Source organism: Pan paniscus, chromosome 1 (genome assembly GCF_029289425.2).
Source record: "Pan paniscus chromosome 1, NHGRI_mPanPan1-v2.0_pri, whole genome shotgun sequence".
Taxonomy (NCBI): Eukaryota; Metazoa; Chordata; class Mammalia; order Primates; family Hominidae; genus Pan; species Pan paniscus.
This window is the reverse complement of record NC_073249.2, coordinates 164,215,018-164,233,346: the sequence shown is the minus strand read 5'-3', so window position 1 is coordinate 164,233,346 and position 18,329 is coordinate 164,215,018. Positions and strand designations below refer to the sequence as shown.

General features: G+C 35.2%; 1 protein-coding gene across 12 annotated transcripts in view; it reads right to left on the bottom strand.

Annotated features, from left to right (window-relative positions):
• Nucleotides 1-18,329, bottom strand: part of DOCK7 (dedicator of cytokinesis 7) — a 232,910-nt gene that overhangs the window by 163,561 nt on the left and 51,020 nt on the right. For all 12 annotated transcript variants that reach the window (XM_055091843.2, XM_063600783.1, XM_034966435.3 and 9 more), the window contains exons 8-14: nt 17,871-17,937; nt 16,113-16,262; nt 14,822-14,902; nt 12,558-12,723; nt 6,581-6,723; nt 1,195-1,288; nt 1-163 (exon numbers count right to left, since the gene is read on the bottom strand). In XM_055091843.2, the coding sequence (XP_054947818.1) occupies nt 1-163; nt 1,195-1,288; nt 6,581-6,723; nt 12,558-12,723; nt 14,822-14,902; nt 16,113-16,262; nt 17,871-17,937 (864 nt within the window). The remainder of the gene's footprint in view (nt 164-1,194; nt 1,289-6,580; nt 6,724-12,557; nt 12,724-14,821; nt 14,903-16,112; nt 16,263-17,870; nt 17,938-18,329) is intronic.

Genomic DNA, 18,329 nt, shown 5'->3' with positions numbered 1-18,329 from the left:
CTGTAAGTAGTGTTTGGAACATAAACATCCCTTGCGGGAAACTCTAAGATTTCTCTGGTAGGTCTAACTCTACTGTCAGGGTAAAGCTTCACTTGAAGCAGCTCCGGAGTTAGGCAATAATGGGGATTTTCAGGTGCGGGAGAAATGTCTATCTTGAGCTGAGCTGCAAATTATATATTAAAAAACAATGTAAAGACAATAAAAAACTCCACGTTAAACATGTTTTTTAAAGGACTTGGATCCTATTTTTGCAAGAAGTCTGGGAAGAATATTACAGAAACCAAATTTATATTATTATCATCTCATGCCTCTAAATCATTTCATTTTGCAAAGTCTCAAACTTAAAAATTACCGATCCAGACATAAATGCATGTAAAATAATAAATGCTTATTAAATAAATGAATGGGAATGAAGGAAAGAAGAAGCAAAAATAGAAAAAAAAAGCAGAGGGATCTGGCATAGGAACAAGCTAAGTCATTTCAAAGATTAAAAGACTTAGTTTTGACTTAGCAAACTTTAAGACATTTTTACTCTGGAATGGTTTGCTCCAATCATAATATGAATCTATTTTTTAATATTTACCATTCTATTACCATTCTAGAAAATAATTTTAAGCCATGATATTATTCATCACACTCACTTTAGTATAGTAATTCCTTCCATCCCCCGCTGGGGATATATTTTAAGACCCAACCCCTAGTGGATGCCTGAAACTGCAGACAGTACCCAACCTTATAGATACTGTTTTTCCCTATACATACATGCCTACAATAAAGTTAAATTTATAAATTAGGCAAAGTAAGAGATTAATAACCCTAACTCATAATAAAACAGAGCAATTATAACAATATACTATAATAAATGTTACATGAATGTGGTCTCTTTCTCTCTGTTCCTCTCTCCAAATATCTTAATATTTTCACATCGTGGTTGACTACAGGTAACTGAAACTACGGAAAGAGAAACAATAGGTAAGTGGGGACTACTGCACTCAAAGTACCAAAGATGCTGAATCCTGCATCCAAACTGTCAGATCACATGATAGTTAATAAAGTGAAGAAGACTGACAGGCATTGGGCATAGAAAAATGTCTGGGCCAGATAAATAAAAAAAAAAGATACATAATTATAAGCAATACAACATATTAGTGATAATAATAGTTGCAACCATTTCTACTCAAAATTTTTAAATACCTGTAATAGGTCTTAGTCGCCGTAAGACAGAAGATGGCCTTCTCATATCAGCAAGGAATTTGTAGAGATCTTCATCACTTAAGCGGTCTCCTTCCTGATTTCAATAATAGAGGAAAAAGTATTTGATAAAACAAATATCGCCAGGCACTGTGGCTCACGCCTGTAATCCTAGCACTTTGGGAGGCTGAGGCGGGCGGATCATATGAGGTCAAGAGTTTGAAACCAGCCTGGCCAACATGGTGAAACCCCGTCTCTACTAAAAATACAAAAAAAATTAGCCAGGCATGGTGGCACGTGTCTGTAGTCCCAGCTACATGGGAGGCTGAGGCAGGAGAATCACGGGAGATGGAGGTTGCAGTGAGCCAAGATCACATCACTGCACTCTAGCTGGGGTGATGGAGCAAGACTCTGTCTCAAAAATAAATAAATAAATAAATAAATAAATAAATAAAGATATATATATGATGAAAAATAAATTTATAGTTTGTTAGTAAGCATGCCCTTATGCCTACAATGTAGTTAGAATAAAAAATTAAATTAAATTAAAATAATTATGATTATAAATATCATACCAGTTTATTTCCTTTTTTATGCTTTCAAATTTTACTAAGATTTAATAATACCACTGTCTTTTTTCTTATTTATAGTCCATTATCTATGCCTATAAAGTATTACAAAATACTCTCAAATATAGAAAACCAATACAAGTTACTGGCCGGGTGCAGTGGCTCACGCCTGTAATCCCAGCACTTTGGGAGGCCGAGGCGGGCGGACCATGAGGTCAGGAAATCGAGACCATCCTGGCCAACACAGTGAAACCCTGTCTCTACTAAAAAATACAAAAAAAATTAGCCGGGCTTGATGGCAGGCGCCTGTAGTCCCAGCTACTCGGGAGGCCGAGGCAGGAGAATGGCGTGAACTCAGGAGGCAGAGCTTGCAGTTAGCTGAGTTCGCGCCACTGCACTCCAGCCTGGATGACAGAAAAAGACTCCGTCTCAAAAAAAAAAAAAAAAAAAAGGAAAGAAAACCAATACAAGTTAGAGATAGATGAAAAAGAGAAGAGAAAAATAAGAACACAGACATAAAACAGAATCAAAAAGCAAACTAATATAAAAATACTTGAGTCTCATAAATTTATTACTCTTTAGTTCATATTTGTGTTTTCAACTTTATATCACAAATTTCTCCAATGCAAAATCTGCAGCACTGGCTAAGGTGTGAGGAGGAGAAGGAAGAAAGGAGGAAGAGAGAGGAAGAAGAGGGAGGAAGGATTTAGACGAGGGAGGGAGGGGGAGGAGGAATAGGAGGAGGAAGAAACTACTGTTAAGGAAAATCACAACTGTCCTCATACTAAGGCCAGAAAGAAAACTCCAAAAGGACTTCAACCAATATGAAGAGACCTTGAAAAACACAAAACAAATTACCCATAGCCGATTAACACAAATGTTCAATTTAATGTTAATATTTTTTCTTCTTACAATTAAAATAGCTGGAGTTTTTCTTTTATTAAAGAGTCAGTCTTTAGATTTGATCAATCCAATCTTCCTGCTTTGAGATTTTATTGTTTTATGCATATTTCATATATTGTTCTTTTATCTTATTTGGTAATGCATATATTTGAGGCTACTTTATTACTGTCAACTCACCTTGAGCCACAACCCATTTGCTCTTCATCATTATATTCTAAACAAGGATATAGAATTGATCTTCTTTTATCTCACTATTTAGAAAAAATAATTCTTAATTTCTAAGTGGTTATAGTTTTTTATTAATAACTTACAAAGCTTTTAGTTTTATTGAGTTATGGTTAGAAAATCTGACTTTACAAGGTTTCTTCAGTGACCCAATATAACTAATTATTGTAAATGTTCCATCAGTTGTTGAAAAAGTATATTCTTTTCTTGTGCATACAGAAATAATATAAATTTTTTGAGACCAAGTTGCCAACACATGAAATTAATTTTTAAATGGTCCTTATTCATAATATATTCAGATTATTTCTAGTCTTCATTATTTCTATTTCACCCATTAAATTATATTTTCTCTTTCGGTACTTATTGGTCTCCATTCTTTACTCCCTGTTTCCATGCCTTTTTGGTGAGTGAAGCACAATTCCCTCCCTAGGCCTGGCCACATGCCTTGCTTTGCCAATAAGCAAACATGATGCAAACAGAGGCTTGAAAAACATTTGCACAATTTAGTTTGCTCTCTCTCTTGAACTTTTGTCAGAGCTATGAGAACATGACCAAGCTAGCCTGCTAGAAGATGACAGTAGAATTTGAGAGACATGTCACAGAGCTGAGTCATTTCTGTCTTCCCAGTAGAAGTCAGCCTATATTAGCTGATCTCAGCCAACCTCCAAACTTGTGAATGAGTCTAGTTCACTGGAGCAGTCTAGCTGATACCCTTTCCTCTACATTGGTTGTTTACTGTCCTGTACCACTGAAAAAAATAGATAACATATATCTGTCAACAAATAGAACAAATGTCTTCAAAACTATTGTGTGGGTTTGATTTTTTTTTTTAAATATCTATGTATTTCTAATAATTTTGACTTCACACATTTTATTTATTTATTTATTTTGAGACAAGGCCTCACTTTGTCACCCAGGCTGGAATACAGTGGCATTATAATTGCTCACTGCAACCTTAACCTCCTGGGCTCAAGCAATTCTCCCGTCTCAGCCTCCCAAGTAGCTGGGACTACAGGTATACACCAACATGCCCGGCTAATATTTTTTATTTTTATAGAAACAAGGTCGGCCAGGCACGGCGTCTCACGCCTGTAATCCCAGCACTTTGGGAGGCTGAGACGGGTGGATCACAAGGTTAGGAGATCGAGACCATCTTGGCCAACACGGTGAAACCCTGTCTCTACTAAAAATACAAAAAATTAGCCGGGCATGGTGGCAGGCGCCTGTAGTCCCAGCTACTCGGGAGGCTGAGACAGGAGAATGGCATGAACCCAGGAGGCGGAGCTTACAGTGAGCCAAGACTGCGCCACTGCACTCCAGCCTGGGTGAGAGAGCAAGACTCAAAAAAACAAAACAAAACAAAACAAAACAAAACAAAACAAAAACCCAGAAACAAGGTCTCACCATGTTGCCCAGGCTGGTCTTGAACTCTTAGGCTCAAGCGACCCTCCAGCCTTGGCCTCCTAAAGGGCTGGGATTACAGGCATGAGCCGACATGCCTGGCCAACACATTTTAAATCTGTACATAAACACTAATGATTACTATATCCCTACTGTAGACAGTAATCGCTCATAAACTGAAAAAGAAAAAACTGCCTTCTGTGTCTCATTTAGGGAAAAATCTGTGCCTTGAATTCTACTTAATTAAAATGGTAATCTCTTTTTTTAACTTAATTTGCATTTGCCTGATGCATAATTTTCTAGCTACTTAAAAATAGTTGCAAAAATAGTATATGCTCATGGTTAAAAATTTTTAATACAGAACCATATTAAACAGTTTCTGTACTGTAAACATTTTCCACTGCTCCATGTTTCCAGCAATCATTTATTTTTAAGTTTTCATAATCATTTTGTGCTACTTCCCAGTTATAGTAACAGTATTCAAAACAGTGTCCAGAACATGGTGATGAATGCTCAAAAAATACTGGTTGGATAAATAGATAAGGGGTAGATGGCTTATTGATTTATGCTTATAATACCAATTTATTGATAAACAGCAGGCTGAAGAAACGAAAAGAAAGCTGTGGAAATACCAACAGAAGTGGTGTAGCAGCTGAAGAAGTAGAAAGAGGGGGAAGTAACATACCTGCAAGGTTGTGTCACTGTAGCAAATCTACTACCCCATTTCCTAGCTATATCTGGTCTATCACTTTATGAAAGTGCAGTCTTCTCTAGACTCTCTTTTACTACTGTCCATAATAAAAAGACCAATACCATTTGAGACATTTATCACTGGCTTTTTTTCCTATGAGTTTCTCAGAGCAGATGCCCATGAATACTACTGATATGTAACAGTGAAGGGGACTTCAAGTAGATTGCTATCTGTCTATTCAAGGTCCATTCAATTGAGGTCTACCCTCAATTCTTGCCCTCTCAAGTTATGAGATATCAGTAAGCCAGGATTTCCTCTTCTTACTCAGAATAACATCTCAGAAAATGGAATTTTGAAGGAATTATTAGCATTTTCCCTTAATCCACTCCAAAACATGTACTACTCCAGTTTGTTACGCTAATACAAATTTTCTCCCCATTCTTGTATGGTTCTAGTCACCTAGTCACTTACAACAAAGACTTTCAAAATTTTCTGATCTTGATTCATGACACAGAATCCATTTTACATCAAAATCAAGTATATACATATACACATGTGTATACTCATACAAAAGGGGGAGGGGGGGAACGACTCCCTAAAGCAATATTTAACCTTACTACATGCAGTGCACTATTTTTTCTATTCTACTCATGTTTTCTTTTCTTTTTTAACCTAAGTGTCATCTACTAAGCTGATTTTCATTATCATTAAGAATCATGACTGGCATTGGAAAAATACAGATTTGACTCATGGTTAAAAGTGAAGGGAACAGGTTTGCAAAGAGTAAAATATCTTTGATAGAGAATGTCTTGGATCCATACATTCACCTCTAAAAATAACACTGACCTCATTTTAGTACAAAATGCACTCCTAGGGCCTGAAAGTTCTATTTCACATATTATGAATATGGTAGTTTAGGCCAGAAATACTTGTGTGGGAAAGACATGTAGGCCACATACTCATTCTCATAAAGAAAATTCATAAACAACCAATGTTTAAGAAAAGTTACACTATTAACAATTTGGAAATAGGATACAGGCTGGACATGGTGGCTCACGCCTGTAATCCCAGCTGGGAAGCCGAGGAGGGTGGATCATGAGGTCAGGAGTTCGAGACCAGCCCGGCCAACATTTAGTATCCTGTCTCTACTGAAAAATACAAAAATTGGCCAGGCATGGTGGGTGCCTGCAATCCCAGCTACTCAGGAGGCTGAGGCAGGGAGAACTGCTTGAACCCGGGAGGCGGAGGTTGCAGTGAGCCGAGATCGTGTCTCTGCACTCCAGCCTGGGCAATAGAGCGAGACTCTGTCTCAAGAAAAAAAAAACAAAAAAAAACAGGATACAGGTATGAAAGATGGATTTTGATGCATTATTAGTCATGGTCAACATTTCAACATTTAAATAAATATAATGCTAAAATAATAGGAACAATATAAATCGTTTCTCATTCTTATAGTTGCTTTTATTATTTTTATTCTTAAAGTTTTTAAGTTTCTGGGAATCACCCTCCCATACATGTATAGTACAATTACTACCTTTCTGAAATTAAAAAAATTTATGCACAAACATCTCCCCAAAATTCCTACATGACAGAACAATACCTGCTTAAAAAAATTTGTCACTGTGAGAGTAGCTGGTCGAAAGCTCGTCAAGTTACAAGCATCATCTCCACTTGTTGTCCTTTCAAGTGATCGTCTGCCAACAATACTAGAATTCCTCCTCTCTGACCAAGACCCTTTTCGTTCTACAAAAGAATTAAAAAAAAAATTCATTTTCATAGAAGTTAAATTTTGTTTTAAAGTAGCTTTCCAAACACAAGGAAGAATCTACTAAATTGAAAATTACCCACTCAGCATATCAAGTATAGTAGGAGAATTTTGCTTTTGGAGAGATTAGTAAGAAAGTACCTAAATCTTCTGGTTGTCTTTTTACAACATCACAGGTGTAAAAATAAGTTTCTAACATGCAAAGATCTATGGGCATGACCAATGATGAGCCACAAAGAGCAGCTATAGAGGAAGTATGCATTTACTACAAAATGTTTACCACAGGAAAATTTTAGTCATCGTTAATCTTCCCTCAGTCTTAGCTCTTTAGTTTGAAAGAGAATTGTAAGATAATTTGTATTCAAAGTACTTGCAAGATAATCCTATTATTTAAAACCAACAGAACTAGACTGAAGATTAACAAGGAAATAGAATACTTGCACAAAACTATAAACAAACTAGACCTAATGGACATTTACACTACACTAAAGTACACTAAGCAAGAGCAGAATATACATTCTTGTCAAGCACTTAGAAAATATTCTCTAAAACAGTCTATATACTAAGCCATAAAACAACATACAATACATTCAAAGAGATTAAAATCATATAAAAATGTTCTCCAACAACAGAAGAATTAAACTATAAATCAATAACAGAAGAAAATTTGGGGAATTCACAAATGTATGTAAGTATAATAGCCCATTTAAAAAATAACTAATGGAAAAAGAAGGAATAATAGAAATTAGGAAGTATTTAAGATGTATGAAAATGCAAGAACAACATACCAAAGCATTGCTAAAGCAGTGCTCGGGGGAGGATTTACAGCTATTAATGTCTATTTTAAAAAGAACTATCTCAAATCAGTAATATAACCTCAGACTTCAACAAACTACAAACTACAAAAGAAGAGAAAAAAAAATCCGAAACCAACAAAAGGCTACAAAAGGTAACTGCAGAGTGGAAATAAGGAAAATAGAAACTATAAAAACCATACAGAAAAATCAATTAAACCAAAAACTGTTTCTTCAAAAGGATAAACCTGACAAATCTTTAGCTAAAATGATGAACCAAAAAAAAAAAAAAAAGACTCAAATTACTAAAATCAGGAATGAAAGAAGAGATATCATTTACAGACTTTACAGAGTAAAAGGAATAAAGGAATATACAGCAATACTATGAACAACTGTAGGCCAACACTTAGATTAGATACCAACTAGATAACTTTGATGAAATGGACAAATTTCTAGAAAGATTCAAAGTATATCAAAACTGACTCAAGATGAAAGAAAATGTGAATAGACCTAAAACAAGTAAAGAGATCGAGTTAGTAATGAAAAAACTTACCACAAAGAAAAGACCAGGCCATGACAGGTTCACTGGTGAATTCTTCCAAACTTTCAAAGAATACCAATCCTTCAAAAACCCTTCCAAAAAAATGGAAGGAACACTTCACAACTCATTCTATGAGGCCAGTATTACCCTGATACCAAAACCAGACAGAGTCATCAAAAGAAAGAAAAACTACAGACTAATATACCTTATGAATATAGATGCAAAAATCCTAAACAAAATACTAGCAAACAGACTCCCACAACACATAAAAAAGATTACATGCCATGACCAAGCAAGACTTTTCCCAGGAATTTAAGGTTAATTTAACATCCAAAAACCACATTATTCAATGCAACACCACATTAAAAGGATACAGGACAAATAATTCTAATAGAGGCAGAAAAAGTATTTTACAAAATCTAACAGACTTTCATGATAAAAACACTTATAAAAATTAGGGATAGAAGAGAACTTCCTCAATCTACCAAAATACATCTATGAAAAGCCAACAGCAAATATCATACTTGATGGTGAAAGACTGATTGCATTTTCCCTAAAGTCAAGAATAAGACAAGGATATCCACTCTTGTCATTTCTAAAACATTGCAGAAGAGGTTCTAATAAAGACAGAAAAGAGAAAGAAATAAAAGGCACCCAGACTGAAAAAGAAAAGAGAACTACTTTTTATTTGCAGATGACACGGTTTTGTATACAGAAAATCCTAAAAAATCTGGGGAAAAAAACGAACAATAACAATTCGAATTTAGTAAATAAATTCAAAAAGGTTTCAGAGTATAAGATCAATATACAAAAGCCAATTTTATTTCTATACACTAGAAATGGACTTTCTAAAGACAGAATTAAGAAAACAATTCCATTTAAAATATTATCAAGAAACAATAAAATACTACGGTATAAATTTAACAAGAGAAGGACTTGTACACTGAAAATGACACAACACTGAAAAAAATGAAAAAGATTTAAATAAATGAAAAAAATTTCATGTTCATAGATTCAAAGATTTAAAATTGTTAAAATGGCAACAATCTATAAATTGACTTAGAGATTCAATGTCAGCCCTATCAAAATCCCAGATGCCTTTGTGCACAAACTGACAGCTGGTCCTAAATTTATATGGAAATAAAAGAAACCCAAAATTGCCAAAACAAATCTTGAAACAGGATAAAAGTTGGAAGACCCACTCTTCTCAATTTCAAAACTTACTTCAAAGGTAAAGTAATATGGTATAGCAGTGGTCCCCAACCTTTCTGGCACCAAGGACTGGTTTCATGGAAAAAAATTTTTCCACAGATGGGGTTGGGGGGATCGTTTCAGGATGATTAAAGCGCATTACATTTATCATTAGAGTCCCATAAGGTGCACGTAACCTAGATCCCCTGCATGTGCAGCTCACAATAGGGTTCATGCTCCTACCAGAATCTAATGCCACTACTGATCTGAGAGGAGGCAGAGCTCAGGCGATAATGCTAGCTCAGCTGCTGCTCACCTACTGCTCTACGGCCCGGATCCTAACAGGCAGGACAGGTACCTGGTCCGCCACCTGGGGATTAGGAACCCCTGCAGTAAAGCACTGGCATACAGATCAGTGGAATGGGATGGTGAGTCCAGAAATAAATCCCACATGAATGGTCAATTGACTTTCAATAAGGGATCTAAGAAAATTCAATGGGAAAAGAATAGCCTTTTTAATAAATGGTGCTGAAACAACTGGATATCCACATAAAAAGAATGAAATTGGACTACCTCACAACATACAAATATTAACTCAAAATGGATTATTATAAACCTAAATGTAACAGCTGAAACTATAAAACTCTTACAAGAATACATACAAGTAAATTTTGATTCATATTACATAATGGTTTCTTAGATAAAACACCAAAAGCACAGTGACAAAAGAAAAAAATAGAAAAATGTAACTTCCTCAAAATTTAAAACTTCTGTGCTACGAACAATACCATAAAGAAAAGTGAACTCACAGACTAGGAGAAAATTTTGCTATCATATATTAGGCAAGGAATTTGCATCTTGAACATATAAAGAACTCCTACAACTCAATGCCAAGAAGGTTAAAACCCCATTTAAAAAATAGGCATCAACTATTAATAAATAATAAAAAGACCAAAGCCATTAAAAAATGAGCAAAGGTTAAAAATACCTATTACCCCAAGAAAGATACACAAATAGCCAATACACACAAAATGATGCTTAATATCGCTAGCTTTTAAGGTAAATCCAACCTACAATGAGTACCACTTCACTTGCACTAGAATGACTATAATCAAAGAGCAGATAATATGTTACACTGGTAAAGATATGCTGAAACTGGAACCTTCACACACTAGTGGAATGCTAGTGGAATTTTTGAAGGTGCAGCCAAATTGGAAAACAGTGTGGCAGTCCTTCAAAAGATTAAGCACAGAATTACCATATGACCCAGCAATTTCACTCCTAGCTATATATCTACATATCTAAGGAAAAAAAATGTCCACACGAAAGCTTGTAAATGACGTTACAACACTATGAAACATTATTCATAATAAACTAAAAGTAGAAAACCCAAATCAACTGATAAATAAATATAGTATATCAATACAACAGACTATCATTTGGCAATAAAAAGAAATAATACCAATACATGCTACGACATGGATGAACCTGAAAAACATTACGGTAAGTGAAAGAAGCTAGCCACAAAAGACTACATATTATACAAGTCAATATATATGAAATGTCTGGCATAGACAAATCTATAGAGACAGAATATATATTAAAGGTTGTTTAGGGACAGGTTGGAAGACTCTGGGGGAATGAGGAGTGACCACTGCTAATGGGTACAAAAGTGTTCCAAGATGGATACAGAAGTATTCTGTAGCAGTGGTTGCAGAACCCTGTGAATATACCAAGAAAACACTGCACAGTAAGTCCTCATTTAACATCATGGATCAGTGCTTCAAAACTGTGACTTTAAGCAACGCGTTGTATAACAAATCAATTTTACCACATGCTAATCGATATAAGCAAGAGTTAAGTCCCTACAGCATATTTCTGGTCACAAAAACTTAACCAAACTTCTAAATATTCAAAACACTTCTAATATTAAACATTCAAATAAATGTGCACTGTACATACATTTAAGAAAGATTAATAAAAATAAGTAGGATAATTATTTACCCAATTATCCCAGTTCAGGGTCACAAATGGCCGAAGCCTGTTCCAGCAGCGCATGAAAGAAGGCAGTGTATGGCAAATGCACCTGACAGCAGTAACTTAAGCAAACCCTGAGAATGACCCTATGGTCTAAAAAGAATGTGTATTCGGAGTTCCGAGCTAAGGAACCTGGGAGTGGCCAAACTTGAAGACTCATTCCTTATCTATGAGGATAAGGACATCTGAACTTCTAGCCCATCCAGTGAAATCTAGGCCATACATGGAATCAAGGACCTTTGTTTTGGGTTAAATGAGGGTTTCCAGGTAGAAGTTACTAGGGGGAGGATGCTAAGTGAAAATGCTACATAAACTGCATGCTTTTTCAAGTGGCTGTGGTTTTCGGTCCAGCTCGCCACTCTGCATGTAAGTTCCCTCAGTAAACCCTATGTCTCATTCTCTGGCTCCCCATCTCTTCTTCAGCCTGTGATATGATGTTATACATACCAAAGTCAATAGGGGTCCCGCACGACAGGCAGACACCTGTCCTGGACAGGACGCTATTCCATCACAGATGCACTCACACACACACACCCATGTTACCTTACGCTGCTACCACTTAAGACATGCCAATTAACCTCATGCACACAGCTTTGGGATTAGGGAGGAAATGAGTACCCAAAACTCCCCACACAGACTTGGGGAGAACATGCAAACTCTACACAGACAGTAGCTCCAGCCAGGAATCAATTCGTTTCCTCATCAACATTATAAAAAATCAAAAACAAAATGAGATATTTGAAGATCTGCTGTATTGTACAATTTAAATTGGTGACTTATATGGTATGTGAATTATATCTTAATAATGGTGTTAAATGAGAAAAAGGCAAAAAAAAGAAAAAAGAAAATCCTTTTTATGCAATATTACATTGCAGAGTCTACAAATGAAACAAGCTTATATAAGAAAAAAGAGGCCGGGCATGGTGGCTCACATCTATAATCCCAGCATTTTGGGAGGCCAAGGCAGGCGGATCACTTGAGGTCAGGAGTTCGAGACCAGTTTGGCCAAAATGGTGAAACCCCATCTCTACTAAAAATACAAAAATTAGCCAGGCGTGGTGGCGCACATCTGTAATCTCAGCTACTCAGGAGGCTGAGGCAGGAGAATTGCCTGAACCCGGGTGGCAAAGGTTGCAGTGAGCTAAGATCGTGCCACTGCCCTCCAGCCTAGGCCATAGAGCGAGACTCCATCTCAAAAAAAAAAGAAAAAAGTAAACATTTAGAAATGTTTTGTATGAAACACTCTTACCTCCAGTACTGATTTCTACTTCTGTAGAATCTCTTTCCAAACTCCCAGCACTGCTAACAATATTCATTAAATGGATTGCAGTCCAAGCAAAAGGCATGCGATATTTCCCAAGTCTTTGGCAAAACTGATCTGCTTGACTCTTCAGTTTCTCCAGTTTTTCTTTATTCTGCAAAACAGAACTTTATACATTATATGATTATACTTGAAAGAAATCAGTTAAAGGCTATTTCATACTACATAAAGGAAAAGGATGAGAAGTCTCAATTCTCAGCAGAGATGAGAAAAAAATCTGTACCTTACAGAGATGAAGTATTAGTGCAATATCTTAACCAGTGAACAAACTCAACACATTCTACAAATGTACGTACAGAGCAGGTCTTTGAAATTTCTATTTGTGATTATGTTATTCTGGGGAGAAGAGAGCAAGTACCAAACATGTATTATGTATTGCAAGTATTGTTTTAGGAAGTATAACCATGGTCTAGTCAGCAACTGGTAACTACAAAATATTCTAGGTTATAATTTGTTAAATTTTGTTACTCTATAAAAGATGGAAGTAGCTGAGCACATTTGAAATAGTCCCTAACTTATAACAACCATGAGTTAAGAGTGGGGGAGCACGAATAGGCCAATGATAAACAAGCTCAGAGTTGTAACAAAAGAAGGAAAGTAAAAAGTAAAAAGGAAAGTAGAAGAAGACTAAACGCTGGAAAAAGACTAACGGTCCAAATATTTAATAGTACAAGCATATCTGGAAGACATCTTGAGGCTGGCTCAACTTTTAGGCTACTCCTGAAACAAACATCAAGAGGTGGCCTGCAAAAGCCAATCAACACTCAAGACTGAAAACCTATACTACCTCTCTCATATACTCTTTGCAGATGGGATGTTGAAGTATACACTAATGACAGTGTCCTACCTTGGGACTCAGGGCTAGAAAAAGATGAAACGATAACTAAATGATAGCACTATTTATTACTATCTCTACTATACCCTTAAAACAGTTCTTATTTTAAGTATATTTCAAGTATACTTAATTCTATCAGTGTATGTAAATATAAGTAAAGAGCAGAATAAGCTGCTAGTATATTTAAGAGCACTACGTAACAGAGCAAATTTAATGTAAAATGACAACCTGGGGACAGCCAGAATACTATACTTAAACCATTAGTTCAGCCAGGTAATCAAGGATCAAGAAAAAAATATCATGTGCTCAGATCTACAGAAAAAGCTCAGTTCTTGTTATGAATCTTGGGAAAATAGCAAAACATTTTCTGGGTTTGGGTTGCTTACCCAGTATTCCTCAAGCATACTTCTCCCAGAAGTTCCAGTATTAAATCTTGTGTTCAAAGATCCAAAGATCACTTGTATTCTTGTAGCTAACCCATAGTATCTGAAATTTGTTATCAATTATCCAACTTTTTTTTTGCTTTTATAAGTTTATACACATTCTAGCAATTAGGCTGGGCATGGTGGCTCACATCTGTAATCCCAGCACTTTGGGAGGCTGAGGCAGGTGGATCACTTGAGTTCAGGAGTTCAAGACCAGCCTGACCAACATGGTAAAACCCCATCTCTACTAAAAATATAAAAATTAGCTGGGTGTGGTGGCACATGCCTGTAATTTGAGCTACTTGGGAGGCTGAGGCAGGAGAATCACTTGAACCCAGGAAGCGGAGGTTGCAGTGGGCCAAGATCCTGCCACTGGACTCCAGCTTGGGTGACAGAGCAAGACTCTGTCTCGAAAGAAAAAAAAAATCTAGAAATTAGCCATCTGATGGCAAAAAAAGGCTGTATTTTCTTTTTTTAAAGACTATTATATTTTTACTATATTCCTTAATAATCTGCAGTCAGATGGAAGCCAAGAATACTTCTATTTTGCTAGGAAAAGTTCTGACAATATCACTATTTTATAAATAAAGAAAACCTTTAATAATTCAGGAGTTAAACTGAATTAATTTAGTTCTCTCCATGAAGAAAAAAATGTAAAGAGTCAGTTAGTTTTGAGATAGAAGAGATTTTTAAAGAATACCACAGCATATGAAACATATGACACAGGCTAGGTGACAAATTAAATAAAGAAGAAAGGAAGATAGGAAGTGGGCAAACAGAAAAAAATATAGCACTAGTAAAATTCTTTAATATGCTTTGTTGCATATTAAAGCTATTAATTGCTATTGCATATAAAATGCTATTGGGAGAATAGCATTCTCCCAAGTTACAATAGTAATAATGTGGGTGAAATGAGAAGCATAACATTCTACCTTGGTGGCATCTGCTTCTTTGAAAATCATATATGGTTCTGCACACTCTCCAATGTCTCCTTGCTGTAGGACTTTTTCTAGCTATCAAAGGCAAAAAAAGTTAAGATTAAGCTTTTAAAAGCCTGAAATTCAAGGATGGTTCAATAAACGAAAATCAATATAACACATTAACAGAATGACAGAAAAAAATATATGGCATCTCAATTGCTGTAGAACAAACACTAGACAAAATTCAGTACCCTTTCATGGCAGAAACACTCAACAAAGTAGTAATGCAAAGAAACTACCATAATAAAGGCCATATATGAAAAGTCCACAGTTAACATCATACTCAATGGTTAAAGACTGAAAGCTTTTCCTCTAACATCATGAACAAGACAAGAATGCCCACATTAGCCTCACCTATTAAGCATAGTAATGGAAGCCCAAGCCTGAGAACTAAACAAGAAAAATACGTAAAGCATCTGAATTGGAAAGGAAGAAGTAAAATTATCTCACAAATGCTATGATCTTTTATGTAGAAAACTTTAAAGATGCCACACAAAAAACTGTTAGAACTAATAAATGAATTCAACAAAGTTACAGGATACAAAATCTACATACTAGCAATGAGGAATCGAAAAAGGAAATTTAAAAAAAAATTTTCATTTATAATACCATCAAAAAGAGTAAGATACTTACAAATAACCTTAACGAAGAAAGTAAAGGATCTATATACACTGAAGACTACAAAACATTGCTGAGAGAAGTTAAATTAGGTACAAATAAATGAAAAGAAATCCTGTGTTCATGGATTGAAAAGATTTGATATCATTAAGATGTCAAAACTACCCAAAGCAATCTATAAGCTTAATGCAATCCTTATCAAAATCTCAATGATTTTTTTTTTTTTTTTTTTTTTTTTTTTTTTTGCAGAAATAGAAAAACCCATCCTAGAATTCATAGGGAAACTCAAGAGACCCTGAATAATCAAAACAAATTTAGGGAAAAAAGAAGAAAGTTGAAAGTCTCATACTTCCTGATATGAAAATGTATTTATAAACTACAATAATCAAAACAGATATAAGATATATATATAATTCCTATTAGTTCTGTTTCACTGGAGAATTCTAATAAAGAGTTCAAGAAAAATTAGGTAGCACCTGCTGTGTATGTCCAATACTGTGTTAAAGAATATCAAGATGAAAAAAATATGTAAAGGTCAAATCTTTGCCCTTGAAAAGTTTATAATACTGACAGACAAGTATACAGACACTACAAAATAAACAAATATATTTAACATTATTCTCACCTTTATTACAAGAAAAACATCTTGGGAAGGATAAGTGATAGAAAAAATTGCTGATCTTGCCAGGGTAGTAATGGCAGCAGGTGGTACATGTGGACGTAACAACCCTTTCATCTGCTCAGAATTAAGGTCAAAATAAAAGTTTTCTGAAATCTAAAAAATATTAGTATGTTAAACTTTAAAATATGTACATTTTACAGTGTCTCTTAAAAGAAAGCTGCTTCTGCTACTTACTTTTAGAACTCTTTCAATGAAACAATAATCTGTTTTCAATTACAGTAATTATAATAAGAAAACATTTAATCTTAATAAATTAAATTTCTATTTTCTTTTTAAAAACATTCATGTTAAATAATTCTCAAAAAAATTACTTATTTATCTACAGATAGTAGGATATTATACTCTCATGTAAAGTTTATATTTCACTGAGACCAATCTTTACATACCTAAATCAAAGTAAAAAAAGTAAACAAGCTATTTGGAAAACATAATAAGCATATTCTAAACAACCATATTCCAAATTCTTTTAATTAGAGGTGAGGGGATCAAGGTCAGGAGATTGAGACCATCCTGGCCAAAATGGGGAAACCCCATCTCTACTAAAATACAAAAAATTAGCCGGGCATGGTGGCATGCGCCTATAGTCCCAGCTACTCGGGAGGCTGAGCCAGGGGAATCGCTTGAACCTGGGAGGTAGAGGCTGCAGTGAGCCGAGATCGCGCCACTACACTCCAGCCTGGCAAAAGAGCAAGACTCAATCTCAAAAAAAAAAAAAGTAACCTCTAATAAAGTATACAAAGAAATTATCATTGAGATGATGGATTCCAAAGTGACTTTTAAAAAAATTTATGAATAATATCCCAGCAGTTTCGAGTTAGCAAATAAAAGTTGCTAGAGCAGAATTCCATTAAAGAAATCCATAATATGTCTTGTGTTGGCAGCAGAAGCCACTGAAGGCACTTCAAGTTTCCTTTTTCCTTTTTTTAATTTTAAATTGTTTTTAGTAGCAATGGCGGGGGGTGGGCGGGGGGGTCTCACTATGTTGCCCAGGCCGGTCTTGAACTCCTGGCCTCAAGCAATTCTCCCACTTCGGCCTGCCAAAGTGCTGCAATTACAGATGTGAGCCACAAGCACCCAGCCAGCACTTCAAGTTTCTACTACATATTAGTCTTAGAATATTAAATTAAGATATGTTGTAAAATAACCTTCTGACACGCCTGTAATCCCAGCACTTTGGGAGGCCGAGATGGGCGGATCACGAGGTCAGGAGATCGAGATCATCCTGGCTAACACGGTGAAATCCTGTCTCTACTAAAAATACAAAAAGTTAGCCGGGCGTAGTGGCAGGCGCCTGTAGTCCCAGCTACTCAGGAGGCTGAGACAGGAAAATGGCGTGAACCTGGGAGGCGGAGCTTGCGCTGGTGAGAATTTGAAAATCATGTCAATAAAAATTCACTGTCATTGTCATTCCTATTGTTATGTATTGCTTGCCAAAAGTGATTTTCTTGTATTGTCTTTTCTATTTCTTAAAGTTGCTTCTGCTATTTGCTTTTAACACTCTTTCAGTGAAACAATAACCTGTTTTCAATTATAGTAATTTATAAGAAAATATTTAACTAGTCCTAATAAGTTAAATTTCTATTTCCTTTTTTAAAAGATCTATGTTTAACAGTTCTCAAAAAAAATCAATCTTATAAAACAAACAGGTTTCTGAAACCAATGATTATGACAAATAACTATGGTCAAATTATATAATCTTACCTTTTTCTTTTCCTTGACATCATATAAAGCCAAACTTGCAAAAATGGGTTCAATTTCAATTTCAAACCTTTATGAAGAAAAAGGATAAAATAATTTAAAAATAAACATAAAATACACAGTTGGAGAGAAATTGATTCCAAAACTAAATTATCACAATACCTGGCAGTTTTCTACACCTGTGCCTTTGCCTATATTAAAACTTCTTCCTGAAATACACTCTTCTATGCATATCGTTCAGAGTCTAAATCAACCTTATCTTCTCTAGTTAATCCTAATTAATTTATCCAGCTACAAATAAACTCAAACTACCTAAAAGCCTAATGACATATTATGTCCATTCTGAGGCACTAATCACTTTCTAACATGGTCACTTATATATGTAGATATGTTCATTTTTAAATAAGTTTTAAAAATAAAAGCCTAATGTTTTCTTTTTCAGATTATAAATAATATATTCAA